We start from the raw sequence: 19432 nt of genomic DNA, 5'->3' as shown, positions 1-19432 counted from the left end.
TCATGGTAATGAAAAGCTAGGGTTCCCCCCCACCCCTTTGCAGTCCCTGTTTCTTTGGCTGATTCCGCATGGACCAAAAACAGCAGTGTGAAAACTGTGTGAGAACAGTATAAATCCTTTTACACCGTTTTAAACCCTTTCACACAGTTTTCACACTGCTGTTTTTGGTCCATGCGGACCAAAAACGCAACGTGTGATTGGTGTTTGGAATATGCTGCCACAGGAGGTGGTGATGGCCACTAACCTGGATAGCTTTAAAAGGGGCTTGGACAGATTTATGGAGGAGAAGTCGATTTATGGCTACCAATCTTGATCCTCTTTGATCTGAGATTGCAAATGCCTTAACAGTCCAGGTGCTCGGGAGCAACAGCCACAGAAGGCCATTGCTTTCACATCCTACATGTGAACTCCCAAAGGCACCTGGTGGGCCACTGCGAGTAGCAGAGAGCTGGACTAGATGGACTCTGGTCTGATCCAGCTGGCTTGTTCTTATGTTCTTATGTTCTTGGCCCATGCGGAATCAGCCTTTAAGTCTTCAGGCTTAGGAATTCCTCTTTTTCAAAAGAAAGAGAATGATCTAGAACTACTGATGCAATTTCTGGCCATTGGTTCTTGTACATGTACGAGTCTCTAATCTTGTCAACTATTGGTGATAAACTGTCACTAAAGCATCTTCTTACTAGACTAGCCTTGCCTGTCTATACATTTTGCAAATGTGATCAGTAAGTATGGAGAAGGAAATGTGGCTTCTCAGAAGTAAGAGGGTGAAAAACTTTTATGCGTGTAACCCTTTACATCTCAGTTGTGGTCGACTGTTGTATGATACAGAATCAGGGGGAAATCATTCATTACCACTGAGTGCCACAGTGGACAACTACAACCTGTCGCTAATGCTTCCTGTAAGAAATTATACAAGATATGAGTTCTAGGGCTATGTATTTTCAAAATACTCTTTATCTGTGGTGTTTTACCTCACCTTTCTCCACAAGAAGATTGAACATAGCTAATTACAATCCCAGAACACCGTTGTCATGGTTTCTAATCTTGTAAACTTCTCTTTGGACAGATTCTTTTAGTAACCTTTTTGATACTTTCAGCAATGGTTAAATGCTTAGATGACTTAGCTTTTTGTTTGCTGTTCAAAGAACAATATGCATTACTTACTAGCTGACTGGAACTACAAGTTTGACAAAATGTATAAATGGGATATGCATGTGTCAACAGCACAATAAAACGACTTTCTATGAAGGGAGGAAAAATTTTTCATGGATCAAGAAGTGCTAAGCATGTTTATCCAAGTCCGGCATAGCCTGCTCTCTCTCCACCCCATGATTAAACTAAAGAATCAGGAACAATCTTGCTAGGTCTGACATTTGGACAGCTAAACTGAAGACCACAGAAGCCTGACTGGGTTGTTAAATCATATTTCTGATCCAAAAGCTTTTCTACAACTGGCAAGTATTATGGTGCTAAAAATGAGAGCCCTTCAATTTGTTCTGCTGCAACATCATTTCTATTGCATAGAAGGACCAGACCCTCCAAGCAATCTTTGCTTGGCTGCTTCACCAAAATCAGCATTACAGTTTATTGCAGTTAATAGAAATGGGTTCCTGAAGAGTCACTGAAACCTGGGGATTAGTCTACTTGGTGTTTATCTGTACTATTATAAACATCCAGAGGACCATGCTGGCATTTGTGCCCAACTGTGTAGATCAGACTTAGACTTTGTAGATCACTCTACTTAACCACCGTGCCCCACAACAAACCGTAACTAGTCTTAACACGTGCTTATTTGTCCCAGCTGCTGATCACTGTGCTAATGGAGGTGATTTTCCCATCTTTCCCTTTCCCAGCAGGTAGGGTCTTGACTACCATAAGTGTAAGGAGTGTGTGATTTTACCTGCTTCTCTGCCTTCCCAGTAGCTCCCATAATGCCATCTTATGCAGAGCTGTACTCTTCTAAGTCTACCACAGTCAATTGGCTCAGAAGGGTGTAACCCTACTTAGAATGGAATGACTTGTTGACAAGAGTCTCCCAGTTCAGCATAAAAATGTTAGTGCTTGTCAGTGCTGCTGGGTGAAGTGGAAAGTGATTCATCTCCATGAGCTCCTTCTGCTCCTGCTTCTGTAGAATTCAATCCCACTCGGCGATGTGCATTCTGCCTCATTCCCCATGACAGAGCAAGTGAATTTCATTTAACTTCTTTTAACTTTTCTGTTTCTACACAGGTTTTACCTGACTTTAGGCTTTACAAGTGTATAACTTATCCTTGCAAAAAAATTTCTCCTGAATCTTATAGAAATATTTCAACTTCCTTCAAACCTCCTACAAATGTTCATTTTGGGAAAATGAACTGAACTGTTTCCTAGACATGTTTGCTGGCAGAGCTGCAATAACATCCCTATAGTGATGGTGGTTCAACACATCCTAAACTATTATTTACTGAGAGTGTTAGGACAGGAAATTAATGTACATTGCTTGCGTGGTTCCCCCACCCCCACCCCGGCATCCATATATTGCTAGTGCCCAAAGTTTCCCATAATAAATGGCAGCTGCCAGAACCAGAAAGTAAATATATTTTTAAAGAGAAGGCATGAGGTGCCTGAATGTGAAAATATCTATGAGAACAGTGCATATTTAGGGCTGGTTCACACATCCATGTGCATTACTTATTCATCGCTTGTTGACTCACAGCTGAATGTGTGACCTGACACTACTGAAAGAATCTGAGTGGTTACAAAAGTTCTGCCCATGATATCCAGTCTGTGATGGCTTATTGACACATACACATTGCTCTTGAAACTGTAGTCATCAAGCAAAGAACATGCATGGGTGAGCGGGCCCACTGATACAAGATTTGTTTTTCTTTTAGGGGAAATCATTTTGTTTTTTTATTTAAACCTGCAGGGAAGCGCTGTCCTCCAAGAAAAGAAGAATTTTAGACACATTATCTGCTTTAACAGTCATTGCAAAAAAAGACAGTGTCCATCATCCAGAAGACAAATACGGTGTTTCACTGTGGTAGTTATAATCAGGGCAGACTTTCTGCACCAGTTTGTAATCAACGCTGTAAAAAGCAATGTAAATACAAATCACTTTAAATGGTTTGGAGCACAACCAGGATACATGGCTTTGCGTCTGCTCTTGGTAGCAGATCTTTGAAGGGTCAAAGTTGCACAATGCAGTTTTCTTAGCCCTGTCTGTTTTCTCGTACTCAATTCGACAGTTGAAAGACTTGGACTCCTTGGTCTCTAGTGTTGACTGTGGTGAAGATTCAAACTCTACCACTTTGGAAGGTGGCACCAGGCTCACCGAAACATTTCCAAGGCCCGTTGAATTATGCCGGAAATAAACGCTGAAGGTCCCATTGCCATGGTCAACAATTTTCCCAGTAATAAGAAGATTCAGCTTCACAGTTTTGATGTTGGAATGGAAGTCTCCCCAGCCAAACATTTTCTTGAATTTTCCAGTCTTTACAATAGGTCTGCGTTTAGTTCGTGCAAGAGATTCCTGAACCTCAGTGATGTTGGATAGCCAATCCCAAAAGTTGTCTGTGCTGTCTGAATAGGACATCTGCCCATGTTTAAGTGCTGGAGATGGCTTAACAAAGAGGCGTAGCGGGTTAATGATCCTTGAGTGGACAACATTGTCAACCAGTGTGTCTGCAGCATCTTTGTCTTCCCAGTCCAGTATGTCTGCTGCATGTATGATTTGCTTAGCATCGCATAATATCTGTTCCGAGAGAGAAAGAAAGCATAAATTAAAAATGGAAAATCTAGATATTGTATAAATCTTGCATTAGTTGGGATCAGTTCTACTAGATGCTTGTTAAATCGCAAATAGTTAATAGGTAAATGATAACGTTGGCAAATGATTAATTAAATATAAAAAATAAGATGCAATTTTATGTAAAAACCTATTATATTTCTTCACTCATATTTTAATTGCATCTATCGTTCTGAACAATCAGCTTAACTGGATTGGGCAGCCTGTGTTGTATGAGAGCTCGGTATTTAAATCGGTTTTATTTTGATAATACATTTAATTTGCTGGTCTTGCCATTTTCTGCTTTCTATTAAATTCTTATAAAATAATTCTTTGGACAATTCTTTGGACAAAATAATTCTTTGTCCAAATAATTCTTTGGACAAGCTGGGATGCTGTGTGGTTTCCGGGTTCTCTCCTGACGTTTCACCTGCATCACCTGAGATCCTCTGAAGATGCCAGCCACAGATGCAGGCGAAACGTCAGGAGAGAATGCTGCCAGTACATGGCCATACAGCCCGGAAACCACACAGCACCCCAGTGATTCCGGCTGTGAAAGCCTTCCACAATACAATAAGCAAGCTGTTTTAGAGAATTATCCTAGTCCGGCTGTGATTTTTGGAATCAGTAATTTTTTTCGAATCAGCTGTTTCCCCTTGATCAATAGTTGTTTTAAATATTCTCAGACACCAAAGCTCTATTTTAAGGAGCATTAAAACCCCCCCACAGAAGGAGCCTAAATAAACTGAAGCAAAAACAAACTGTGCTCATCCAATAGTTCCTCATTTTGCTGTTCTATCAAGATTGGGGTTTTGTTACAGATCATCAATTTCTACCACTGTTTAATAGCTGCTTCGTGGGAAAGCAGCAAACTGAATATATTCCTGTTTGGATTCTTCTTTTTATCTCAGACAATACGATGCAAAAAGAGCCAGAGTAACTTTTCATCAAGATTGAAAGGGTTGACTTTATTGGGAAGTTGCCTTAAAACAACCACTTACATAGGAGTAAATGGCTCTTTAAATATTTAGTGTATTGTATAATGGAATTCAAGGTGGTTTACATAGGGATTTTTGGAAGTCATTCCTCCACACAGAACCCAAATCTAGACTGGTTCAGTTTCTGCAAGATTATAAGCACCATTAACCAACCATACTCTGGGACTGAATGCTTCTAACAAATTGACCTTTGGACAACCAAAGCTCAGTCATATGTCATATACTTTGCATGCCCTCAGGTCTCTGGTTGAGCTTAGAAAAGAAAAGGGAATTAAGTATCAAAATGAAGGACTAGATAAGTCCCTGGAGAGCTGTTGCTAGTTGGCATAAACAGTGCTGGGTTAATGTGTTGTCGAAGGCTTTCACGGCTGGAATCACTGGGGTGATGTGTGGTTTGGCCGTGTTCTAGCAGCATTTTCTCCTGATGTTTTGCCTGCATCTGTGGCTGGCATCTTCAGTGCTGAGTTACCTGGACCAATGGTTTGATTCAGAATTAAGATGCTTTATATATTTATCTGCTTGTTCTACCTAGCTTATAAACTTGTCTGGTTGAAGTGCTTCATGGCAAAGATGCTTTAGGAAAAATACTGCCAAATGGCTTTGCTATTTATAGGAACATCAACTCCCTCTATCCCCCAAAACAAACACCAACAAAAAATGCACCCTGGATCTGATCACAGCAAATGATAAAATCTACTAACCATTCCATGGATTGGAGTCTCCCCACCCCAATATATTACAATAACGATACAAAGTCACTGAAGTGTGGGAACAAAGACAAAAGCAAAATTAATTGGGGTGGGGAGAGAAATTCTCTTGTAAATGCAATGATTCTACCACATTTATCAAATTTTAAATAACTGAAGTTTGACAGATATGATCAGTTCTGTTGTGATGCATACACACATCAGTGTGACACCATATCATATTAGAGTTTGCAGCATCTCATCCCCAGGACCGCCAAAGATAATAAAATCTTAGACCATTATTAATTACATTGGGAAAAAAAAACCCATAACCTTATAATGCTATTTTCCATTACAATCCTTTTTGGTGAGAAAATTATGCCAGCTTCTAATAACTCATCATAACAAGCAGAGCTTGAACTTTACTGATAATTAAATGTGTTTTTTCCCAAAGGCAAAGGTTGCAATTGGTTTTATAGTAGCAGATGTGACTGCCATCAGGAATGCCGCTAGAAGTTCAGAAATTAAGTAACATCTCCCTTTAATTGTTTTATACTGAACATCCTTATCAGAATCTCTCTTTACACTTTTAAAAGAATTTTTAAAAGCGATATGCCATCTTATGCTACCAATCCCATAGTGTTATTGTGCTCTTAATACGTCTGTGACTTCCACTTGCTATCAGTGTTTGCATTGGTGGTAAGGGGAACTGAGCTGGAGGTTGCCCACAAAGCATTATGGGTTGATCCAAAAGTAACCTTTTTATTGATGCTATAATGCTGTACTGAGTTTTTCCTTGGCATAGCGGCACTGGTAGCTACCTCTGTGAAAGTGCAAGGAATAACTCAAATTCCCAGTCCAGGAATACAGTGTTCAGATGCCTCCTTCTTTGCTAAACAACACCACAACCCATAGAGTAGTTCAGATGGAAGTCAAGGCAGAACTACTCTGTAGTCTTAACGGACAGGGAAAAATAAACTTGGGTTAGGCTGCCATAGATGACCGGTATGTGCACTTGGCTTGGCGAAACAAAAAGAATATGGAACTGGCAACTATCTTTTTTTTCTACCTGCTTTTTCTACCCAGACTGACTGTGGTTTGAAAAAGTCAGGCCTTTCTGAATACAACTGAAGTGTTGGCCAACTGGAGTCAGGTTAAAAGAGTCTAGAGGAGATGGGGAGGGGCCACATGAGTCCAACGACTGGACTGGCAGTTCAATAGTGGGGGCTATACAAGGGAGTTATAGAGGGTATCGATGAAGGTGATGTGATTTTAGGGAAGAAGGATAAGTCTGCAATAGTTGCAGGTTTGTCTTGTGGGAGGGGATATTGTACATGTGCATGTGCGCGTGGAGAGTGCTGGGATTGAAGGACCAGCAATGAGAGAGCAGCACGGGGTTAACAGCTCATACATTGGGGGTAAACACAGCTCTCAGTGTTACAGATGGGCATGCAGCCCTATAACTTGTGTTTCAAAGACATGACACTTGACTAATATCACTCAATACTGTGTTTCGAGGTGGTAGTTTTTACATGTATATGATGGGCCATATTCAGTACAGTACACATCACTTTCCCTAGATCTTTTTCAGCAGTTATACTCTAACTATGCCCATTTTTCCTTCTCCAGGAGTTATGGTTTTACAGTGTGCGCTATGATTGTAGTTTTCAAATATCATTTTAATAGCCACCCAGTGTTGTAGGAATGACAGTTTCAACAAAGGTAACATTCTCAAAGAAAGCCATCTGTATCTAAACGATACTTTGTTTTTCTGCAACATCACACCCCAGAGTTGAGAAGGGAGAGTTCTTTGCAAACTGTTCCAGGATTTGTTGAGGAGGGGGGAGATCATATTGCGTGTGGAATCTGAAAATTCTTTCCCACCTGTCAATTTTTTTAAAAAAAAGCCCTCAGTTATTACGGTTTTACGGCACTAATGAAAACTGGCTAGAAATCCCTTGTTCAATAGCTGATATAATTGGATTGCTTTAACAATTCTGTCCTGTCTCTTGTAGTTAACTAAAATGACAAGCTGCTTCAGCAGAAAAAAAAGAAAGAAAGCCCTCTCATGATCGAATCTTGCAGCCCATTAAATTTTCTGCTTGTAAATGAATCTTATAAAGAACTCGCCTGCCTGTAGAGGTACAGCCATGGCAACATCTCTGCTGACAAAACGGAAAGCAGGTTCTTCTATGCAAAACATGGCTATTAATGATTGGTGGCATGACTTCCCCAAAAGCCATATCTCTTCTGGATCTTTAGGGAATTGTCACAGCAACATAATAGGAAAATGACAGAAAGTGGATGAGGAATGACAGAAGTGAACAATATATCAGTATACTAATTGTGTGTATTAATATTTTCTGCTGTAATATATCATTGTCTAAGAAGCTGGTAGTGCTGATAAATGCTAATAGAAGCTTGGAAAGAAATCAAGGAAGAAGATAATTGCAAACTTTGCTTTGCATGCCCAAACACTTCATATAACTTTTTTTCCTGCTTTTTCAAAACACCACTCAAAATGTGCCTGAAGGATAGAATAACTAAAGCAGAAAATATAAAATGGACAGAATACAAAAGGCTTTGTAGGCCTTGCAGAATGTGTTCAGGGTTATGCGGGGTTTTTTTTGGTGTTTTACTTCTTTCTCTATCTGTCAGTTACTTGGGAAGCTAATCAAACCATTACTGTATGCATAGCAAAAATTTGTTTCATCACTGCCCATAAAAGATCTGAAAGGAAAATGCTATGTACATGAAGCTTAGGGACTCCAGACTGGAAAAATAAACCCTTTGGAAGATGAAATGCATACAAATCCCTTGAAATAAATAACAACAGAACTCCAAAGTAACTCTAAAAGCATTTGGACAGTTTACATATGGCAAACAGAAGGACTATTTTTTGCCTTTGGTACAGAACTTCTAGCATGTGTATTTAGAAATAGTACTAATGTTTTTGATATTAAAATTGGTTATTATGAATATTACGTATAGGAAGAATAAGGGAATCTTCCAATAGGCCAATAATGTGATGTTGTAATTAATAAATGTTTCTACATTTTTAAAGAGATGATGAAGGATATGAATTCTTACAGAAAAAATTATGATACAAACTTAATATGTTTTAGTTTTCCAAGAATCCAGTTAAATGTCTTAAATTAAACCAAATTTAGAAGATTTTAATGTTAATAATTACCTTCCATTACAGAGGATTTCTATAGAGGATTTTAAATGATGGACCAAATTAAACCTTTGATGGGAACAATTTCAGAAATTAACGTGTTCTTTCTCATTTGTTATCTGAAAACCTAATTTATTGTAGCATTTTGAATTCTTGGCAAAAAACCTACACAAAAAAACAAGACAAAGCAAAATACCATGTTCAGATGTGTTCTGGGCAAGTAAGTTGATAGTGAGGTACAATCATTTACCCTGTCCCATACATACTTTGTGTATTCTTTACAGAGCTGGATAGACACAATTTTTTTGAATCCAAACTGGATAATTTGATGTTGTGACAAATGAAATATCTTTCACAGAGATGGTAGTGGTACCCCTTGTAACCAGAGTTGTCTCAATGTTCTTGGGATACCTCTGAATTTATTTATGCTTTAAAAAATAGTACTGAAGTAGATTATGTTCACGTAGAATCGTAGAGTTGGAAGAGACCACAAAGGCCGTCAAGTCCAATCACTGCCATGCAGGAATACACAATCACATGTTGAGATTCTATATGCTAGGCCTTGACAGATTTTCTTTGGTTCAAAGAGCTAGCTCAAAAATTAAAGACCCTGGCTTGTTTTTAGACTCCAGAGTTTCATATATTGTTTAATACATTTCTAATTATTGATACCACAAAATTTAATCCTTACCTCTTCACAGGTTCTTGTAATTGCAATAAAGCGATAACAAAAATGTTGTATATAAATAAATATGAGAGTCAGAGTTATCGCTAAAACAAAAAGCTGACCTCACCTAACATCTCTCGTTTTGATCATTCCATTATTGTTTTCAAAGCACCATCAAACTGAATATTGGAGCAGTACAGAAAGCAACTGGTTAAGAAATGAATTACTGTACTATCACTGAATATTGTAAGTTAACATGCGAACCAACAGTGAGAAGCACTTCATGCATGTGTATTTCTGTGCCATGCAGCAGAGAGAGAGGGGGGGGGTACAGTAAGGTGCGGGAGCTGAGAGAGTTCTGGGAGAACTATGACTAGTCCAAGGTCACCCAGCAAGCTTCATGTGTACGAGTGGGAAAACAACCTGGTTCTCCAGATTAAAGTCCACTGCTCATATGGAGGAATGGAGAATCAAACTTGATTCTCCAGATTGGAGTCCACCGCTCTTAAACACTACACTGATGTGAAATGATAAATGAGCTTTGTACTTCTCATTGAGAGACACAACTATAACATCTAAAAATACTAGGGGCCACAGTGAAATTTATAGGTGCCATGGTGACCTGGGGTCTGGGATTTGTTACACCCTTCTATGGGTAACATCCTTCTGGAGAAAGGTCTTTGTGCAGACAGCAGCATTTGGTACTTGCAAATAGGCAGTCTCTTTGTCACGAAATGAGGGTTCAGCCAAGCTGCAGGACAGTCATCAGCTGTGATAGTGTAAATAACTTAGTTAAAGAAGTCTGGCAGAGACCAGCTTTCTAATTGGATGCTGAAGACTCTAGTTGGCTCCTTTAGATGGCTGCCCAGCAACCCTTGCTGCCAAAGATGCTCACTTCAATAGTAAGGCTGTGAGTGCCTCCATTCATGAAATGGTTCCCTGCAGAGGAAGGATGCACACTGTTCTGAATTCCTCAGAAGAAGTTAGGGATTTTAAAAGTGCCAAGTGAATAAATAAAGATGTCAGACAGGGTGTCTCCAGCTGCTGCTTCTTACATTGCCAGAAAAGGAGGCCGGTGCCTTCCTTCTAGAGGCTAATAAAGGTGATGGGGGCTTGATTAAAAACTTGCTCCCTCATTAAGGGGAGTATTGTGTGGATTGTCCCTCAGTTAGGGAACATTTTCAATTTGCAATTTAAGCACTTCTTCCTCAAGGCCCACCAAGGAGTCTCTTCTCTTCCTGAAATAACAATGGACATGCAGATACTTCACCACTTCTCTGGAAAGCACCCAAATTAGTTTTTGTTGGTTGCTGATTGAAATAGGCACAGTTAGTACTTGTTTCCCACAAGCACCTGCTGACCACCCGTCTGCTGAACTTTGCAGCTAATGAATCTCCCCTCCTGTGTACTCCTTTTAATGCCTGGGAGATTACATTTTACCTTTGCTAAAACCAGTTCATTAAAATACTAATTTCAAACTGTAATTATCTGTTGGTTAGCTCTGCTGGTTGAACAAGCTATAGTGCTGATATCCACCTAACTGCAGGAAAGTTCACAGATGTTCCAGTCCCCAGGAGTCTTTCTGTGGTTAAACAGAGATGGTCTTGAAAGAGATTTTGGAAATGTAGTTTAAGAGAGCCCCCCCCCCCCCATTAAAGTAGGTGCAATCTGGGGTGGGGGAGCAGAAGGGAGGAATACAATCTTAATCTTATTGAAGGATAATTTAATCACCTAGCCCTGTTACACTGAGGTTTAGAAATTTCTAAATTAGAGCAAGCTCTCCTTTGCAGTTTTCAGCTTTGGGACAATGAAATCTTCATACATTATAATTGTGTAGTTAAATGACAGGCAACAGGACCAATCAAACAAATTATCATCATCAACTTATGCACTTTAGCCACCAATGTGTTCCTAGAGACAGCAAAATAGATTTCAAGTTTTCAAGTAGAGCATGTGTACCCATCCATGCAGTTTACATCTGCTCTCAGAAATTTAAAGTTTTGCCGGCCTGGGAAACAGTAGGAGAGAGGTTTATAGTTGCTAAACAAGGATCTATGACACACCCCCCCCCCCCCCGCCACACACACCTATATCCATAAAAACACCATGTGGAGCCATAACTTTTACTTCACTAACATTTTGTTTGCTCTTTTCTCTCTTCCCAGAGAAACCTACACCTCACGTAAAAAGTTAATGGAAAAGAGAATGTGATGAGAATCACAAGGATTGCAAGTACATTTTCTAATAGGTCTCAAAACAAATGTATTATGAAGCTTTCCCTCTGGGTTGCTCATAAAATCTGTGGGTTACCTTACCTCTATTTGAAAGGGAGCATTCTGTGGGGAAGGTCCATCGGAAACTGTTCTGTAGGGATGGTTAGTTTGCATGTTCAAATTCAAACTGTGTAGCTTTTTTAAAAAAGGTTTTCCTACGTGAAGGAATATCAGGTAAAACATATCACTTGCCATATCACTTGCTTGAACTGTGTGGAGAATCTTTTGTAGGCACTGCCAACCATTCCTGGCAGTGCCAAGTAGTGGGAACTGTCTTACACGGCATTTGTAATGTGTAAGATTGATTGGAAAGGGGACCACTAAAGATCTAGCATTCTGTTGCAGGTAGGGCTCTAGCCAGTATGAGGCCAGAAAGGAGACCGATTCGCCCTACTTAAGTTTTTTTAATTTTTCACGTGAGAAGATTCCATTTGAAGAATAAGGGCTTAAGAACATGAGAACATAAGAAAGAGCCTGCTGGATCAAACCAGAGTCCATCTAGTCCAGCACTCTGCTACTCGCAGTGGCCCACCAGGTGCCTTTGGGAGCTCACATGCAGGAGGTGAAAGCAATGGCCTTCTGCTGCTGCTGCTGTTCCTGAGCACCTGGTCTGCTAAGGCATTTGCAATCTCAGATCAAGGAGGATCAATATTGGATGCCATACATAGACCCTTTTAAAGCTATCCAGGTTAGTGGCCATCACCACCTCCTGTGGCAGCATATTCCAAACACCAATCACCCATTGCTTGAAGAAATGCTTCCTTTTATTAGTCCTAATTCTTCCCCCCAGCATTTTCAATGTATGCCCCCTGGTTCAAATATTGTGAGAAAAACAGAAAAAATTCTCTCTGTCAACATTTTCTACCCTATGCATAATTTTATAGACTTCAATCATATCCCCCTTCAGACATCTCCTCTCCAAACTAAAGAGTCCCAAATGCTGCAGCCTCTCCTCATAAGGAAGGTGCTCCAGTCCCTCAATTATCCTTGTTGCCCTTCCCTGCACTTTTTCTATCTCTTCCATATCCTTTTTGAGATGTGGCGACCAGAACTGAACACAGTACTCCAACTGCCGTATATAAGGGCATGACAATCTTTGCAGTTTTTTTTATCAATTCCTTTTATTTAATATTATTAAAACTCTATCCCCAGGACAGAGTTTGCCTTTTTCACAGCTGCCATGCATTGAGTTGACATTCACATGGAACTATCAACTAAGACATCCAAATCCCTTTCCAGGTCTATCACTGATAGCACTGACCCTGTAACATGTATGTGAAGTTTGGATTTTTTGCTCCTATGTGCATCACTTTGCATTTTGCTACATTGAACTGAATTGCCATTTCTTAGCCCACTCACTCAGGAGCAGCAGTGGTGTAGGAGGTTAAGAGCTCGTGTATCTAATCTGGAGGAACCGGGTTTGATTCTCCGCTCTGTTGCCTGAGCTGTGGAGGCTTATCTGGGGAATTCAGATTAGCCTGTACACTCCCACACACGCCAGCTGGGTGGCCTTGGGCTAGTCACAGCTTCTCGGAGCTCTCTCAGCCCCACCTACCTCACAGGGTGTTTGTTGTGAGGGGGGAAGGGCATGGAGATTGTAAGCCCTTTTGAGTCTCCTGCAGGAGAGAAAGGGGGGGATATAAATCCAAACTCTTCTTCCATTGTGAGAACTTCCCATTTACACCCACCCTTTGCTTCCTGTTTCTCAACCAGTTTGTAACCCATAGGAGGACTTCCCCACTTATTCCTTGATTGGCTTCTTTTTAGAATAGGAGACATTCTGGTTTTTTTTTTAACTGATGGTTGGTATCCCCACAAAGTAGTTTTGCATAACATTTTACCTACCTGACCAACCAAGATTTTCTGTGGCTCAAGGCAGACTATTTAACAATATTCTTCCCTATCATGCATACATGATACTAAACAAATTTCTCTTCAACTACTATGATGAATATACTTTTTTCAACGTCTTTGTTCTAGAATGCTCTGTTTGGGTCTTGGTGCCTACCTAGTTGTATCCTTGAGGCACTGGGACCCAAGCAAAGCATTGTGCAGGAAATAGTGGATATATTTTCAAATCTCCTTCATCTTTATGTTGAAAAAGGTATAGAAACTCAACATTGTCCTTTCAGGGGGAGAGCTTTTCTTTCTTAAAAAAAGCTATTATTGGTTTAAAGAAGAGGTTTATTATATTCAAGAAATTTTCCTATTCAAGTTAAACATCAGTTCATTAATGAACACCGAAATATATATAAATACTTGAGCTTTGCAAGAAATATTTGTGTTATATATATGAGGAATCCATGGAGTCTTCATTTTGAAGACTTGCCAGAAAATACAGCAACCCTCAGAGTGATATGACCATGCTTCTGGTTGCAGGGAGTAAACTTGTCCCATTCCCTGTTCATTGTTATTACTTTCCAATTTCTAAAGAAGCATGAATTTCACATAATGTTAACTTACAGCAAGTAGAGTAAATCATCCAATACTTGTACTGCTGCACTTTTCCACAATACTGATATTTTTCTCTTGGAAAGGGGTTTAAATTTCTTTTATTCACTATTAAAATAAGATAATTGGAGTATTAATAGTCACACTTGGCTATCCCAAATTACTGGAAGCACATGCACATATACATGTGGGTATAATTCAGGGATGGAAGGAAAGGAAACTGCATCCGGGGGCACAACCTGCTCATGCGTGCCCACGCCCCACCCCTGGAAGGGGGGTTGGGGGCATTTTCTGCCTCAACATGATACCAATGGGGCATGCATGGAGCGCAGCACCCACTGCACTGTTGCAGCTTCACCACTGGTACAATCTTTCCAAAAGATTTGCCACAATCTATGTCAGCCACAACAGCCAAAAGCAAATGCTATTTTGTTTCCCATGACTTTTAAGATGAGGATAAGAATTTAGAGTTATTTAATGAAAACTGAAGGTACACCTAATAACTTTGGTAGATGGGAAGCCGAGTGAATTCCAAAGCCTCTATTATTGTAACACATAAGAGATAATTAACAAAGAAAATGTTACAGTTATCTGTACCCTTTGAGAGTGTAACTAATGAACCTCTAACAGCTGCTACTGAAAAATCAGCAGCACTATCACTATCAATTGTGAGACAAAGCACAGCTGACAGATGTTTGAAGTGATAAATCAGTCTGTACAAGGATTAAAATAACAAGCCCCCAAAGACCCCTAAAAGACAAAGGTGTTGTAACAGGGTACTTCTGGGCTTCTAGATTCTTTTAGAATGCAAACCATGGCTGAAACTGAATTACAAATCATAAATGGCTGGCGAAGGAGGTAGGAATCTAATAAAGAGTGTTCTTGAGCCAAATTTGAGAATGCTCAATTTAACCTGAAGGTATTTTGAAAGAGCAGCATGCTTTTCTTTATTTTTTAAAGTAGTCTGGAGAATGCCATGCTGACCTGAGCATCACTGCTCAAGCTGCGTGATAAAGACTCTGTACTGGACAGGTGCATTATACAAATGCACTTCATTTCACTGAAACATGTTTATTAGACCTGTTTTGAGTTAAGCTGCACTTTAATATGCAACAAGTCCTATTGTTCAGATACAGTATATGTGATTTCCCTTTGAACTGTTGACAGTCAAATCTCATAGCAAACTCATTGTGTTGGATCCTGCCAGCTTTTCTGCTGGTGAGCAAGGGAGAAGAGCAGACGTTTTTATCCTTTGACCACCAAAATAGCTATGGTGTGGATTATGGGACCAGCATTGTTAAAAGCCATGTGGGAAAAGGGCTGTAGCAAAGATAGTAATTGACTGACATTGAATAGTAGAAAACCTGGATGAATCCAGTCCCATTCTCTCCACTTTCCTGAGGGAAAGTTGCCACTTGGGCCATTTGGGGGGGGTGTGTGTGTCAGATCTAAAAGCAGTAGAGACAGCCATGTCCACAAGCTTCTGGGATCAATAATGTTGGCTGTGATCACTGGCATCATAATGCTGGTACCCTTCCCAGTCTGAGTGCTGGGTGACCTGTGCATCATCATCTAGTGTGGCATCACAAATATTAATAAAGCACAGTCTTGCTGCTGCCTGGTATAGGCTGGTTTCCTCTTCTCTGAAAAAAAACCAGGGCTTTAAAAACAAACAGGCATGTATTTATTTGGCTTGGGAACCAAAACAATTAGTACAGTGCTGGAGAAATCACTGTCAGGTCCTTGATATCAGTTTCTGCACACTCAAACTCTGGTTTATTTTTGAGGTGAACAATGACAGATGTCTATGCCACCATCATCTGTAATACAGGAGAGCAACTTGCAGCACAAACAGCGTAATAAGCATGTGGTGGTCTTCTCTTGCGACAATTTCAACACCAATACATTTACTGTAGCATAAGCATTCATGGGACTGACCTATTAGATACACGAAGTGAATTCTCCATCAGCAGGGTTTTAAAAAACAAAGTCAGAAAAAGGAAATTAATTGTGAACAATGAATAAGAAGTTCTAATATGAGGCTGTCCTTTGAAATGAACAAACAATTATTCATAACTGCTATAGTTGGTGCTAACACAGACTACTTAATATATTAAACATGTTAACCTATACTGTCAGACCTCACTAATACTTCCAATCCTACTGATGAATTCTAATTCTGCAGTTCCCTGTTAGGTGGATGGGTATAGTTTTGCAGTGGCCAGAGATTGGGTAGCCATGCTGTCTGTAAGAAGAAATAAAGAGGAATGGCAAGGGAGGAAAAAAAAAAACCCACACAATCCAAAACTTTCCACTGTATGTCAGTGGGCTACACCTGCATTCTTGCAGGTGTTAAATTGTCAGCAGCAAAAAGGGGTGTTCCCAAGATGAATGTCCTCAGGAAACTGACTAAAATTGGCTTTGTGTCCAGGAATGCCCCTAGAATACCCCTATCAGTGCTGGCATGAGCTCCAGCAGTAGAGGAGCACCACACACATGCGATGCCCCTCTGTTGGTGATAGTGCCCTCCCTATTTGAGGCATCACAACAGAAAAGGGAGAGGGAAGGTGGTCCTCCACCTTTACTTGTATAGTTGAGGACACAGAACAGAACTTGTGAGGTTGATCTGAAGGAGAGGCAGGTTTGTAAGAGGGCAAATAATCCTCCATGTACTCTGGTCCAGAGCTGTTTTAGCCTCTGTACCTGATTGGGATGCACGATTTGTTTCCTTCCTTCCTTCCTTTCATGTTTATACTTGGAATCACATGTCCAACTTTCGTTGTGCTGTAATCAGGCAGGGAGAGGGCAGCGCAGGGAATTCTGTGCTATCCATTCCTGCCTCCGTTGTAAAAGCTGTGTTTTGTTTTTCCTCCCTTGATCAACTGCCTCATATCTGTCCTCACCCACAAGTGTTGACTGTCCTCTGAAAAACCAAGGCAAAGGACGGGGACACAATGCTTAGTTTGTAAGCAACCATGACATTTGAGACTATGAATTAATTCCTTAATGGTACACAATTTAAGGCCTGCCTTAGCTTACATGTACCATGTTTTTTGCAGCAGAAGTGAATGTGTAAGTGCATTAACTTTCCTGTTAAGATGAATGGCTTTTGTATGCCTATCTTGTTCCTTTTGAAAAGGAATATAGAACAGCCTCTGGCATACTGTGAAATTCAGTCTGGGGAATTCAGTATATGGTATGTGATTGAGTTGTAGGGAGGTAGAAAGGACCATAGAGAATGTAGACAGTGTAAGTCAAAACCTCATCTCTTGCATGCATAAAAACCATACTCATGTCTGACTGCAACGTATGGGTATATGTAAATAATCATACAATTACTGTCACATCTACTTCAAGCATTCAGCCTCACTGAACAACACAGGGATAGTGACAAAAGTAAAAAGTTGATCTGTTTAGGGGCTTGATCAGAACAGGCTCAAAGTTTATAAAGTTTAACTTGATATCCAAATATGCTGGTAGTTCTGTTGTGACTCTACGAGCCTTTCCTTTCCAAAGAATATCCTTTTTTTTAGTACACAAAAAACCTGAAATAACCGATAAAAAATCAACAATAAAAGATCATCCACATAAAGGAAACTTTTAGATTTCAAATAGGTATGTACAAAGCTATGATTATTATTATTTTGTCCAATCACACAAGCCAGATGTTTTAGATATAGATAACAAATGAGAGTAGAAAGACAACAATTCTATTTAGCACCTATCTCAAGAGGGAAAATATACTACTAGTTAGCACTTTGGATCTGTGAGATGAATAGAGAATTTTAATCTACTTCAAATATTCATGAAGAAAACCAAATTGGTCTAGTCTAAACTTTAGTGACATAGATGTTACCTTTGGCATCACCTCTACAGGATGGGCACAATCCCACTGGAACTTAGGAAACAGAGGCAGAACTCTTCTATGCTTTCCTCTGTTTCTTGTTCACTTAAGGTTGGGTTTGCCCAGCTCCTTGAAACCTGCTAACAGAATGGCCAGATTTTTTAATACTTAAAAAACATAACAACATATAAGAAGAATAATGTTGGATCAGACCAAAGGCCCCTCTTGCCCAGCCTTCTGTTTACAAAGGGGCCAACCAACTGCCTGGAGAAAGACCACAAACTATAAGACTACAAGTGCATCATTCTGTCAGCACTCCCCAGCAACTGAATTAAAGAAGCATAATACCTCTTGAGAGAGTAGATTATAGATACCATCATGACTGATAGGTCAGGTCTCCATGAATTGGACCATTTGTCTTTTAAAGTCTTCCAAGATGGTGGCCAACATTTCTTGTGGCAACGAGTTACACAAATTAACCATATGCTGTGTGAAGAAATACTTCTTTTGTCTGTCCTGAATCTTCCACCCTTACACTTCAGTGGATGACCCTGAGTTTTAGTATTATGGGAGAGGGAGAAAATGATCTCCCTGACCATTCTCTTCATGCCATGTATAATTTTATAAACCTCCATCGTATCTCCCCATATTTGCCTTTTTTCTAGGCTAAGCAGCCCTAAGCATTTTATGGTTGGTCTCACCATATATTTGTATAAGGGTAGGATGATAGCAGTTTTATTCTACATATCCCTATTCTAATTATGGCTGGCATGGAATTTGCTTTTTCACAGCAGCTGGGTTGACATTTTCATCAAGCTATCCATTATCATTGTCACTACCCTTTCTACCCAAGTTGGGTGGGAGCCCCTTTACCCAGTCCTGAGTTTAGGAAGGTATGCCCTCATGGGACATTCAGCCCACTTTTCTCCAATCAACTTGGAGTGCATGTCTCCCACCTTTATTGCCTATCTCATGGTATTCACACAGCCACCCATCTATCCCCTTCCTGGCAGATGAGCAAATTATCTCCTTGCAGAAAACTCATCTCTTCTTATCTGGCAACTTGAGCAGTTTAATATTTCCTTCCCTGGGAAACAGCATTGTTTCCTGAGATTTGAGTTTCTTATACCTTCCTGTCAAAACATCGCCTTCCACTCAGAGGCAGTTCCTGGTTTTGAAAGGAAGATGGAGAAAGAATACTCCTCTCCTTTGCTGTCAATGGACCTTTCTTTCTATCTACCCATATGCTTATCCATTCTCCACACACTGCTTGTGAGTTCTCTCACTGCCTGTCATTCACAGCTGCCCACTCTGTCTAAATGACCTTTCTCTCATGGTGCTGGGTAGCATATGCAGCCAGAAGCACAAGTGGCAGAACTCTCATGGATCCACAAGGAAAGGGTGCTCAGGTGGGCAACAAGGGAGGTGAATAGGTAAGGTGGGTCAACAGCAGTGGGCCCTGTCAGCAGCTGTTCTGCAATTTTCTTTTCATATTCGTCTTTGTTCAAAAATAGCTAAACAAAAGCCTTATTTGGTTATTTTGGATATATCCTTCCCGTATGTCAGAAA

General features: G+C 40.1%; 1 protein-coding gene across 1 annotated transcript in view; it reads right to left on the bottom strand.

Moving 5' to 3' along the window:
* Window positions 1-528: 528 nt before the first annotated feature.
* NXPH2 (neurexophilin 2) overlaps window positions 529-19432 on the bottom strand; it is a 39938-nt gene continuing 21034 nt past the window's right edge. Inside the window, exon 2 of the mRNA XM_048486465.1 lies at window positions 529-3733. Coding sequence (XP_048342422.1) covers window positions 2990-3733 — 744 coding nt within the window. The 3' untranslated portion in view covers window positions 529-2989. The remainder of the gene's footprint in view (window positions 3734-19432) is intronic.

Source organism: Sphaerodactylus townsendi, linkage group LG02 (assembly GCF_021028975.2).
Source record: "Sphaerodactylus townsendi isolate TG3544 linkage group LG02, MPM_Stown_v2.3, whole genome shotgun sequence".
Lineage (NCBI taxonomy): Eukaryota > Metazoa > Chordata > Lepidosauria > Squamata > Sphaerodactylidae > Sphaerodactylus > Sphaerodactylus townsendi.
Note: the sequence above shows the minus strand (reverse complement) of the source record. Positions and strands in the feature narration are given on the sequence as shown.